The sequence below is a fragment of the Hemicordylus capensis genome, chromosome 2 (genome assembly GCF_027244095.1).
Source record: "Hemicordylus capensis ecotype Gifberg chromosome 2, rHemCap1.1.pri, whole genome shotgun sequence".
Classification (NCBI taxonomy): domain Eukaryota; kingdom Metazoa; phylum Chordata; class Lepidosauria; order Squamata; family Cordylidae; genus Hemicordylus; species Hemicordylus capensis.
The window spans coordinates 82,621,571-82,634,841 of NC_069658.1; the positions used below are offsets into that span (position 1 = coordinate 82,621,571).

General features: G+C 42.4%; 1 protein-coding gene across 11 annotated transcripts in view; it reads left to right on the forward strand.

Moving 5' to 3' along the window:
• The window catches only part of CSNK1G3 (casein kinase 1 gamma 3), a 110,611-nt gene that overhangs the window by 45,681 nt on the left and 51,659 nt on the right, over positions 1-13,271 (forward strand). For all 11 annotated transcript variants that reach the window (XM_053294213.1, XM_053294212.1, XM_053294209.1 and 8 more), the window contains one exon: positions 4,276-4,316. In XM_053294213.1, coding sequence (XP_053150188.1) covers positions 4,276-4,316 — 41 coding nt within the window. The remainder of the gene's footprint in view (positions 1-4,275; positions 4,317-13,271) is intronic.

Below are 13,271 nucleotides of genomic sequence, written 5' to 3' on the forward strand. Positions count from 1 at the left end.
ATAAATTCCTAAGAGTTGTATTTTATGAGCTGCATAACATTAGCCACTTGGTACATTGCTAAAAGATGGCAGTGCATGTGTGATCTGCATCACTGTTCCCTCTAATCCTTTTCATCAGTGAGTGGAATGAGTTTTGTTCTGGGCTGCAGTATCAAGACTGAATGCATGTGCATTATTATGTGCCACTATAGATTCAACACACGACATAAATATTGAAGGAAACAAGTGTACTTTACAATTCTGTTTATATGTTTTATATTTCTAATATCAATTGTATTTGCTATTGGTGGTTAAAAGTGGCCTACAAAAAAATAAAAAAGGTTTATTTAAATTTTAGTTCATTCTTGCTCAGGGGTGTAACAAGGCTGGAGTGGGCCCAGAGACAAAATTTGAAAATGGGCCCCTCACTGATGCACACAATATATAGTCATGTGACTTGCCTCTGGGGGGCCCCTCGAGGCGTGGGGTCCCCCAGGCAGCCGCCTCCCCTTGCCTAATGGTAGTTACGCCCCTGGTTCTTGCTCTTAGCTGTAAAACATTGATTGCCCGAGTGTTAGTTGCCCCTACAATTGGATAGTTAGTCACAGTAGTCTTCCCATTTCCTTCCAAATATCCTGTAGACTAAACTTAACTAAAACATGCCTTAGATTAACTGAACTAGCTGCTTTCCCAAGTCAAAGTGTTAATTACAGGCCTCAACAGTAGATTATAAACTATACATTTTTGTTCCATCTTCTGGAGCTGATTCGAACCTTCAAGGCAGGCAGTAATATCAGAAATTTAAAGTTAGATAGGGATATAGGAAGCTTCTATATACGGAGTCAGATTTTTGGTCCATCTAGCTCAATATTATCTACTCAGACTGGCAGCAGCTTCTCCAAGGTTGTAGGCTGAGATACCAAGGAGGAAACCTAGAACCTTCTGTGTGCAAGCATGCAGGGTGGAATCCAGGGCGTGGGTCTACACAGGGCCTGGCTGAGGCCCACAGCCTCCCCACATTTTCATAATTGAACCCTTTCATGCTCTCTAAAGGTATCCAACACTCTGCTCTCCCAAGTTTGCTTCACAGGGCAGCAGTGTGCCCTATATGGAGTAACCCCATATTTTTTTTGGATTTAAAAAGAATCTTTTCAAGGGATTTAAAAATGTTTCCTTTGATGAAGCAAGTGTATAAAAATAGACTTTTTTGGGGGGGGAGGGGGACATGCTTAATATTCATTTTAGCAACTTGTGAAGCCACTGTCACCAAGTTGGGGGTATTTTAGCCCATTACAAGCTTATTAAAAAGACAATATGTAAATTATTTATATATGAACTACTGTTACAAGCATAAAGCAAAAATAAAATATTTATTATAAGGAGAAACTATTACAAAAGAAACATTTTCTCATATTTTGCTATTTAAGCCATTTTGATAACTTTGTTAAAAAAGCAGCATCAAAGTAATTTTAATAATAAATAGAAGGCAAAGATGCAAGGGAAAAATAAACAAACTACAGACCACCAGATTAGAGCTATAAGCAGTTTGGGGTCTTAAAACTTTACTAAACTCTGTGTGTGTGTGTGTGTGTGCGTGCGTGTGTGTGTGCGTGCGTGCGCGCACACCCATACACACATCCCAAGAATCACCCACACACAAAATGGGAATCACCCACACACAAAATTCCAAACTAGGGAGGGAAGTGGGGGTGGAAGAAAAAGCACAAGCAAACTGCCTTTCAAATGCACATAGGCACATACAGCCTGGGAAGAAGCAAACACAAACAATAATTAATGGACATTTTCAAGTGGGAGGACTTCTCTCACATTTGCGCACACACGATCCATACAGGATGGGGGAAGAGAAACACAGTGGCTTCAGCAAGAGGGACAAATAAAATAAAACGAGTTTAAGCATTGGGGTTTTTTTCTGTTTTACTTCCTTTGAGAGAGACACGTTCAGCCGGGCTTCCTCCACTTCCCTTTCAGTTCTTCCCTGTGCTTTACATTTATATTCAAATACTGCACAAGAATGCAGCTAAACCAGTTAGGCTGCTGCTCCTGCTCAGAGAGGGCGGATCTAAGGCAGAAAGGCAGGTTAACCCTTTTTTAACTACACTACTGCGGATCTCGCTACCGTGCTACTGTTCCCATGCCTGATCTTCTTCTAAATTCATAGGGACTGCGCCGGGACTAGAATCAGCTTAGTGGGATAGAATATTATGTGTGGGTGCGCAGCTTAGAGCGACCAATGGTCTGCATGCCTTTCATGTCTTTCTCATTGTCTGTGTTGGCAGCTGTCCTCACTAAATCTATTCAAATGCCACCAGATTTAAAACATCTATATGGCAATGTTGAGCAGATACGGTGTCGGTGTGTTTCATTTTCGTAAAGTGTTTGGCTCTGTTTGTAAGGGCTAGTGGTAGCATAAGGTTCTAAACCTGACAGCTTTAGTACACATTGTGTTCATAAGTAGCCTGTGACTTACAATAAAGCTAGTAAAAAGACACTCAAGGAACAACAATTCTAAATTTTTGTACTCTAAATGAGCAGCTTCCCAGCAAGCCATGAAATAAGTGGCTCAGGTCCACTCTTTCTATCTCTTCTTTAAGAAGCACTGGTCCAAGTAAGTCCCTTTAAAATACAAAATGCTTTCTTCCGTTTTCACTGAAATACTCTTCTGTTGAGATATGTTAGCTATTCAAACAAAAAAGATCCCTCTGCATTCTAGCTCCACATTGGTTTAATACCATGTTCTAATCCTGTGGTAGTCAAGATTGTACAGTTAGTTCCCAGAGCTGAGTCAGCAACCAGCCTGGATGGAGGGCGCTGGTGTGAGAAAAAACTGCACGATCTAAATAGCCATGTATTGCCATAGAGAAGCAGTCTTTAAACCAGTATAATCTGGGGTTGTAGTTTGCGGGAGAGGTGTATGATTGGGAACAAGTTGACTCTTCATCCTTCCGGTGATGTGGGCATAAGGAAAAGGCATCCACTTCCATATACCGTTTAACAAGTTCTTTACTTCATTCTTAAGCAAGTACCCCATCAGGCCACAACACAGTTCTTGATGATAAAGAAATTATTGTTACAAGTTGAAGCTTTAATAGAACAGTCAGTAAGGAGGGTCCACCCTGGTTGCATATGAATGGGAGACTAGAAGTGTGAGCCTTGTAAGATATTCCCCTCGGGATGGAGCTGCTCTGGGAAGAGCAGAAGGTTTCAAGTTCTCTTCCTGGCTTCTCCAAGATAGGGCTGAGAGAGATTTCTGCCTGCAACCTTGGAGAAGCCGCTGCCCATCTGTGAAGACAATACTGGGCGAGATAGACCAAAGGTCTGACTCAGTATATGGCAGCTTCCTTAGTTCCTAAGGAGGAGAATGTAAATAGAGGATTGGGGTGGCTTGCTGCTAGAGATCCAAGCCGTTTTTACACACACTGCCTGGAATATATAAGTACAATAAACAGATACATCTCCTTTCTATAACAGTATAATCAAAAGGAGAAAGAGTAGAATGTATTGTTTTTTGTTTTAAAAGCTGTAGTACATTTCATTTAGAATTTTAATTGGACTGCCACGTTTAGCCTTTTTTAAAAACTCTCCCCCTGTTTAAAAGAAATTCAAGTTGTACTGTGCTAATAAGTTCTAATCAAAACATTGAGATGTAGCACAAGTCTAAGAAGATAATTCTTCTTAGACTTCTTAGAAGGTGTAACAGCTTTGAACTGACTTATGCCTAATATTCTAGTGTGCTTGTAATCAGACATTGTTTTTGGTAGTTGTGTACTGGTTGATGAAAATATGAACTAAATGAAGCTTAAGTTGGGAGTTTGATGTATTCGATTAAGCTTTCTGTGACACTGACTTAGGTTTACATGGATTATAACCTTGAATATTTCATCATAGTATTGACAAAATACTGAGAATTGTATATTTTGTAATGTTACATGTAGTTGGTATGTGTTGAACTTTTAGCTGCCATGAGAATTTGTTTTGCTGGCTAAATGTTTTCAGATACGTACCAGATCAGTAAGAGAAACTAATAACTCAAGGTACTTGTTAGTTAATTGGAAAATAAGGCTTTTTAAAAAACAAAACCTCTTGTTACCTTCTACAGTTAATATTGGGTTCAGTTTAATATTTGCACTAACAAGATTTTTCTTTGGCAATAGGTGTTAGACAAATTATTGATACAGATTGTTATTGCACAACTTCATTGAATTGTTATGTAAATATAGTCTTCTTTGCAAATTCTGGGGGGGAAGTCTGACTTTCATATCTTTTTGTCTTTTAAAGGAAAAAATTTGTATACAAATGAATATGTGGCAATTAAGCTGGTAAGTTGACACATTTCTTACATACAAGTTCATAATTTTCGTACCTTTAAAGCTTGCTTTCAACTTGACAGTCATATCTGGAACTAAAGGGTCCTAGGCCTGATCAAAACCTAACACTAGAACCATGATTTAGCAAGCAGAATGTGGGATTACAGCTCTTCCTCCTCAACACATTGAAAATGGCGTTTTACCAGGGAGGGCAATGGTGTTTGTTTAAAAGATTTACTTGATTGCAGTCCTAAGCTCTCACTTTCAGAACACATTAAAACCAGTTACCTGTTCCTCAAACTGCTACAAAATGGATGGTAATAATGCAGCTTGCTAATAGAGCAAAATGAAAATGTGTTGCTGACTTCAACAGCGTTAAGAAATTAGGAAGAAGGTGTGTATATGTTGCACCACAAGTGGATTCCAGGCATGTCTGGAGTGTTGACTTTAGAAATAGTTAAACCCCAAGGGATAAGTGGTATATTATGTAGCGGTGTACTACATAAGTTTCTATTCACAACAACCCTGTGAAGTAGGGTAGGCTGAAAGAGAAGTGACTGGCCCAGAGTCACCCAGCTAGTATCATGGCTGAATGGGGATTTGAACTCGGGTCTCCCCGGTCCTAGTCCAGCACTCTAACCACTACACCACGCTGGCTCTCTGGTTCGTTAACTGACACATGGGCTTCTGAAGGATGCAAGACAAATTCTCTTATATGAGAACTTATATAGGTAACCTTCTACTAATCTCTTAGCCCCTGTTTTGTGTCCTCCTCAGGTCAGTTAGCATTCTGAGTGTCACCACACTTTCAGTGGAGCTTGGTTTACAAGGCTTTCAGGCTTATATAGACAGCAGTAGAAGCAGCAATCTGGCCCTTTCTTCTCAGTCCATCCTACACAAGCTGAATTATATCATCAACAGCTTGTAATGAGGACCCAGGAACTTGGTGGTGGTAATATATTTCTGGTGACAGTATTTTAGTTGGAAGGCGGGGGTGGGTGTGGGTGTGTAGCATTCTATTTTTCTACAGTGGACGGAGGTAAGCATAATGGATTGTGTGTCCGGCATGCCTCAAAAACAGACAGGATAAATTTCAAAGCAGTAGATGGATTATATCCGGTAGGCATGTGCACGGACTGGTTCGGAGGCCATTCTAAAGGCCTCCAGACCGGTCCGGACACGCGTGATTTTGGTTCGGGTGGGAGGTTCTAACAAAGTACGGGGGGGGCCTTTACTTACCCCCCAAAGAACGTCACCGTATTCTTTTGATTAAGCGGGCGGCATACCTCCTTGCCGCCCGCTTCATTCCCCCTCTGGCGCGGCTCTTCTCCTTTAAATTCTCAATCGGGCGGCAGGGTATCTTCCAGTCCCTGCCGCCCGGCTCTTCATCAGTGTCCCCGCTCGGCTGCCCCCTGTGCAGTCCCAAGACCCCTGCCACCCCTTCCCTTCCCATTTCAAGGGGTCGGCAGGAGAACTCCCCTGCCGACCCCGTCCCCTTCCCCGGCTGCGCTGCAAATGGCTTCTAGGAAGCCTTTTGTGCGCCTGCGCAAAAGGCTTCCTAGAAGCCATTTGCAGCGCAGCCGGGGAACCGAGCGGACGGCAGGGAGTTCTCCCGCCGCCCGCTCGCTAAAGTCCTAGTTCTTTAGCGAGCGGGTGGCGGGAGAACTCCCTGCCGTCCGCTCGCTTCCCCGGGGGATTGTTTGTTGAGATCTATCTTGAAGGGACTTCACTCTGAGGGCAGACTTGTATTCCTGAATCAGTCTTCTTCTAGCCCAAATGCCTCTATTCTCCTACATCTCCTTCTGGAGTGGGTACGGACCTTTCAGTTTTTGGTCTTGGCCACCAGGGGCTCTGAATGCTCTGAGGCAGCTGAATAACAAAGCAGCGAAAGAATTAGCATTCCATTGAGGCTGAGGTTCCTGGCAAGAAAAAAGCAAAAAGTGAACTGTGGAGCACACCAGGTAGCACTGAAAGAAGCCGAGGGCTCCTGTGGTCAGGCTCAGTGAGCGCCTCCTCCTCCAAATGGTTTGGCAGTAGCACCTCCTGCCACTTAATCCCAGCCCCTCAGTGAGATTGCTGACAGGCACCCTTACAACTCCTGCACCAAAGAATTCTGGCCCCACCATGGGGATGGGGAACTAGCAAACGTGCTCCCCGCCCCACGTGCCAGCCAGCAACGCTGCTCATTCCCGTGTCTCTAGTGAACCAGGAACAAAGGGCGTTGTTGTTGTTGTTGTTGTTGTTTTAAAACCAACCTTGACCTGACCTGCTGCTGCCTGGGACTCCAGCTATGCTAGGGGACGTGAGTACCACTCACTGCCCCCACCCCACCCCCAGCGGATCCTGGGCCAAGGGACCCCTTTCCCAAAGATGTCTCCCAATGACTAAGGTAGTTCATCTCCAGGGAGGGTAAATTCCCCCACCAAGCCTCCTTTCTTTGCAGTTCCCTCCAAGAGAGGGGGTGCTATCAGCCCCTCCTACTGAGGCTTTGCACAAGACAGGCAGAGCCACACCACAAGAGGAGGCCCACCTCCCCACCCACATAGTGCCTGCCACTCACATAAGGTCTCCTTATGTGAGAGGAGATCTGATCTTACAGGAGCAAGTGTGAATTGTCCCCCTTTGCTAAGCAGGATCTGCTTTGGTTCACACTTGAATGGGAGACTGCACGTCATTGCTGCTTAGATTGGCTGCTGATTAGGAAGGCTCGCATGCAGCGGATTCATTGCATTCTCCATCATGTAACAAGGAAGAAGGTGAGCCTTCTGAGGAGGAAACATCACCACAGTTTCCTAATTCTCTTTGCTTGTTCGCCGCTGCTGTTTTTGATCTTTTTGGCTAAGGCAAGCGAGCCATTAGTGATGTCTCACCTAATGACATAGCTCAAGCCTCCTCTGGGGTTACTCTGTGCTTTCCTGGATTCTCCCTCAGAAGAGAGATTGCTCTTTTACAATCGAGGAACATGCTATAGGCCGCCACCAGTTGGGACTGATCTAAAGCAGTGTTTCTCAACGTTTTTGGAGTCATGGACCAGTACATTCTTTGTGCACAGTTTCCCAGACCAGCAGTTAGTAAAGGGGTTGCCCCCCTCACCCCCACCCCCAGATGCCCCCAAAACAATTTTCAGCCGGGGGTGGGGCCGCTTGGAGCTTACCAGAGCTCATTTCTAGGCAGGCAGCCCTCACTGCTGGGATAACGTTCATTTTGAGGAAGCAGCGGTGGCCCCCACCGGCTTGAAATTGTTTTTGTGCGGGATTAATTCCGCATGGACCGGCCTATTGAATTTATAGTTCTTTACAGGAGAAGCTTTCTTTTGTTTTTGTACTAGTAGGTAGGGTTGTTAAAAGACATTAAACAATTTTTTTGTTTTCTCATAGATTTTCTTAGACTCTATCCATCTAGCAGCGGAACAAACAGTATTATTCGATATTCCGTTAGGAATTATTTTATCAATATTTTTACGTGTCAATTAGAGGAACTGGGATGGAAAAGATTAGAAAGAGACTTGAGCATTTGGGACCTTATTTTGAGAAAGCTTCTGGATAATTTTTATACAGGTTTTGAATTAAAAGAAGGATGAAATGTATGTAGGGAAATTATATTAACTGATTTTATGGATTTCAGTGAGTTCACCAAACCCAATACAGGACTTGGTTTGAGATCTCCTTGTAGCAGATCAGGATAATGTTTCAGATTCTGAATCAGAGTATGATCACTCTGATGTGAGTACACATACATCCCCTCTGGAGAGTATCGCGGAGCCCAAACCAGAGTCTCCCACAGAAGATGTGTATTCACACTCAGAAAGGGTGCTCCAAATGATTATTTCACTAGGTATACAGGCCAGACAATAAACCTGAGGTAGATCCAATCTTCAGGCTTATTGAGATGGATGCAACAGTCTGGTTGCTCAACGGATGTTTTATTTTTTTTGGGTATGAATTTTCACCCTGGTTAATCATAAGTTTTTTTTGATATATTATTAATTAATAATATGTTTATTAATTCCTTTGAGCTTGTGGGTATGAGAAGGGACCCTTGCTGTGGATGTTTTGCTCTGTGCCTGAATCAGTTATAATACTCATATATATGTGTTTTTGGTTCATTATGGCTCTCTCCTCTTCATATTGTCTAACTGTTAGATTTTCAATTGGTTCAGAGATCTGAAATTTTACTGATGGTAAGACTGAGGCCCATGTTTACATTTCTTACTCTATAATTATATAAACACACACATATATAAATATATATAATTACTATTTGTATCTTGCATATAGAGGAGGTTTTTATGATGGATATGCTTTTGTTTGTAATCATGTATGACTCTCAGATGTAACCTTTTCTGTTCTTATATTACTAATACATGCATTATAAAATCTGGCGGGGTAGGGGAGAGAGAGAGAAACACTGTTCTAAAGCCACTGACCAGGCCTAGACTTGGCTTCAGCACTCTAGAACTGTCTGGCTTGGCACCTTGCCATAGTCCCACAACCCAGCTCTACACAACAATATATTAGTCCAAAATCAGCTCAACAGTAGTACATGGCCTTACAAGGCACACGAGGAGGTGTCTTACAAGTACTCCTCCAGGTCCTTGTGATCCAGGCTAAACCACTTCTAGTATATGAAATTTGTTAAGAAATAAGGGTCACACATGAATAAGGAATTGGGGGGGAAAAGGAGAAACTGGAAGTAAAGAAAAACACCAAGAATTCTAAATAAAATACAAAACATTAATTAACTGAACAGCACTGGGTTTTACCTCAGTCTAGCAGTAGGCAAGTCCTTGGCTGAAAGGGCATTAATCTCTATGTCTCGTTTCTGGACACCAGTTATAGCTGGTGTCATGGTGCCTGGTTTACTGGCTTCTCATGTTGGTTCTGGGGACAAAATGTTGGGGTTCTTGGCCCTGTTTTATAGTTCTAAAGAGGGGGAAGACTTTCCCATTCTTACAGAGATAGACAGCTCTGTGATCCAATAATCCCTTGCATCTCAGAGGTAATGTTGGCCATATCCCAGTCCAGGGCTGCCGTTTCCCCTCAATTGGGAGGTTTCTCCTCCTTAATGGGTCTGACCGTACATGTCTAAGGGTAGGCCCGGTTTGTGCTTGTCGCCTATCGAAAAGGGTCCAGTCCTTACCTCACTGTCCTGGTCCTGGTCCCTCCAAGTACTGTCTTCATTCAGTATCAAGGGAGGAATGTGTCGCATTTAGAAAGCTTGGAGGGATGTATCGGGTATTCTTGAACTAAAATGGAGATCTCTGTCTCATCACATCTCTCTTTTCCTCAGTTTCAGATTGGGACTCATTTCTTTTCTGCCCTCTGAGCTGAATAAAGAGTTCAAAGTCTTGCTGTCTGTCATGGTAACACTACCTCTAACAATATGTACATATTTACCAACCTGCTGTAATCTAACAATCACTAGGAATACAAACTTGCTATATTGACAAGCAAGATAACTCATAACAAAGCAGAGAAAAGTAATCCCATTATAACACTGAAAAAGTAGATGAATCAAGAAGGCTACAAGAAGTATTTAAAATCTCCTTGGCTGAAAAGCGCTGAATTACAGACATAGCTAACCCCAAAGCGGACTTTACAGTTCATAGGTTTTTATGTTCAGGCCCCTGCAAGCTTGGACCAGTTTTTTGATAAGGACTCCTCAAAGTAAAAGTCATTGTCCATTCCTGACATTTTTTGGTTATTGCAAGCAGAGGCCCTCTGCCATTCATCTAGAGTTCTGACACGGTAATGCAGCAAGCAGACGAGTTATTGTGGTAAAAGGTTAACTTGAGCATTCACAGAGTGCTGAGATATATTATCACCTGTAACATTTGTAAATAAAAGGAACTCAGCTAGCTGCTTATCTGGAAACTGGTTTGCCCACTCCTTGCATTTCAAAAGATTCACTTGCTTCCTTGTTACAGGCAAAGACTCTACTAGATTACAGTAATAAGAAGGTGTAGTCAGCTTCTCTTATCAACTAGTCTATTCTTCAGATACTGTTATTCCTCACAACACTTATACCAGGCTATAAGTGTAATAAACGATATATATACTATATAGACTAGTTGGCTCTCTTTGCAGGGCTGAATTTACTTGATATAATTGCCTTTCTTCATTGCCAGTTCTCAGCATACTTTCAGACTGTACTTCTCCTAGTACAAATAAGCAAACACAGAATTGCACATATATGCAATGATTCAGAATTAGTGGCCCTCTCCTGAAGAATCTTTTTACAAAAGGGGATGGTTCTCTCAGGAGTTATTTTTCCTGCACACCTGAAAAAACAAAGCACGGTTGGCAAGGCGAGTTAGTTTGATGCTTGACCTAAAAGAAAAGTCATAAAGTTAGTACCGAGGCCGCTAGCACAAATAAGATTCTCCAGTGAGACAAAGTCACCATGCTGGGTTTAAGGTCTTCTCCTGGACTGTCTTTGGCACAGCAAAGTCTGGCATTCTAACTTTCTGGGCCCACAGCACTTTCATATTCCAGCATCAGTTTAGGTTTTGGATAAGATACAGATTGCATGGAGAGGACTCATCAGGTTGAAGTCCTCCTGGGCCAAAATGCAAGCCTCTCTCTGGTTTATAGGAAACGCGGGAGGCCACCTGTGCGTCCTTCTGTGTAGAAGTGGAGCATTTGATCCTATCCTCATTTTTCCATAGCAGAGACTTCTTTGCAAGAACAATAAAAGTATTTGTTTCAAGCCATCACAGATGACTTGTCATCACAAATTCCCTTCAGCTCCTTTTGTTCAAGGTCCTCTTCATGATTTCAAACACCTCTTCCCGCAGAGAGTTCAGTGCCTTGTCCAGCAGACAAGACCTTGCATTTTTCAACAAGATGTTGTCGTACTCCAGCTCGATCCAGCCTTTATCTCTCAGGTCAACGCCACCTTCCACTTGTCCCAGGACGTAGTCCCCTTCTCCTTATCCCCTTCTCCATCCCATCCTGAAGAAACAATCTGGCATTCCCTGGATGTCTGCATAGATCTGACATTTGCAGCTGGCTGTATAAGTGGCCAAGTGATATTAGTGCCAAAGTTCCTGAAAGAATAAACATATTTAATGAAGCAATTCTTACATGTTGTAAGGCAGGTATGCCCCCCTACTTCTTCCTCACCCATTTATTAAAGGTAGATGATCTATTTTATTACCTTTTTAATACAGTAATTATTGAGAATGTTATCAAGGCTACCTTCTGTAAGTCATTATCATATTGCAGCATTAGATGTGTACTAGTCTCTCCCCTATTGTAATAACCTATGAGGAGCTATTCTGTGGATACAGTGAGACCCTGCTGATGCTTAACTCAAGATATCAAGAGCAGCCTGTAGTTTCCCAAGCTTCTTTCTCTCTCTTGTGCAAACTTCTTTTCTATTCCCAGCCTTAACCATGACATACCATTGCCTGGACTGTTAGCTAGATTCCCTCTTAAGCAAACCTGCTTCAAGGTCCAGTAAAGAAGGAAACTCTGGCTAGCACAGTGATAATATTGAAGAATTGCTAAAGCCGGGAAGCAAGGAGAACAAGCAGGCAAGCCATAAAACATTATAGCTCTGCTGTAGTATTCCAGTGATCCAACTTGTCTAGCATCTGGTTTTCAACAATGGCGATGTCTGGGAAGCTGGCACTCTTTGAAGGTAGTGGCCCTGTCGCTCCTTTGCTGTATGTCTTAAGCATCTGATATTCAGAAGAACCCTGCTTCTGAATCTGGTGGTTTCATTTAGGTAGTGATGGTGATAAATCTGTCTGCCATGAATTTGTACAATCTTCGTTCTTGCATCTTGTGGCAGTGAATACTGTAGGTTAATTATGCATTAAGTTAAAAAGTACTTTATTGTATTTATTTTGAATCTACTGCCAATCAATTTAATTTGAAAATCCCAAGTTCTAACATTAGAGAATGAAAAAAATGTTTCTGCATGTGATTTATTATTCTCTAAATGTTTATCATGCCTCCCCATTAACTTAATGCTAAACTAAAGACCTTGTTACCATCATAGGAAAGGTGCTTCAACTCTCTGAATATTTTGTTTGTCCTTTTTTGTTTCCAGTGCTAGGATATCCCTTTTTGTGTTTGGTTTTTTTGTTTGTTTGTTTGTTTTTAAAGGATGGATGGATGTGACCCAGGCCTTGACAAAATTGCTTTGGCTCTAGGCATCAGCCCCAAAATTCAGAAGCAACTGATGCTTTCTGCTCCATTGGGTGATGGGCAGACACATCTCATTTCAGAAATGCCCTGCACTCCTTCAGGGGGCCAGTCTCCCTTTCTTGACTCCCTTCTGGGTTGTGTCTGTCTGGCAACTGATGGACATGGAGGAGGAGGCTTCAACCTACCTTGCTTGTTCACTTTTCCTCCTGGCCACATCCATCTGTTGCCTGGCTTGGGCCACACACTCTAACTTCCAAGCACCATGGCAAGATGGTGCCTGGGAATTGTTAAGCCCTAAGTTGATGAAAATACAAATGCCAAGTGCAGTTGCACTCCAGATTTGAGAAGACTTCATTCTTGCAGTTATTAGTTTCAGTTATTTTTCTAACATTGACTGTACCTCCTTCACTGGTGTCATGAGTTGTCTATGACCCTCCTTTTCCTGGCTAATCAGCTAATACAGCCCTTAACCTACTTGGGATCTGATAACCATGATTAAGAGATCTGTACTAGACAATAGAGATCTACAAACCTACAGCTAATGGCACTGAAATGTCACAAGCTAAGATGATATATGGATAACTTTTGCTATGGTGTAGCAGAATTCTCCCTTACTCTCTGGTACTATCCTGATCTGGCTTTGATAGCTTGATAATTGTATAAATTATCAGAATACTCTGATTTCAGAATACTTTGCTTCCTAATTGCAGCTCTTTGCTTTATACAGTGTTTTCTGGACTGTGTGCTGGAGCATATTGATGTCCCATTAAAGGGACTGAAATGGTCCTTGAAAACGACCATCTACCACTCT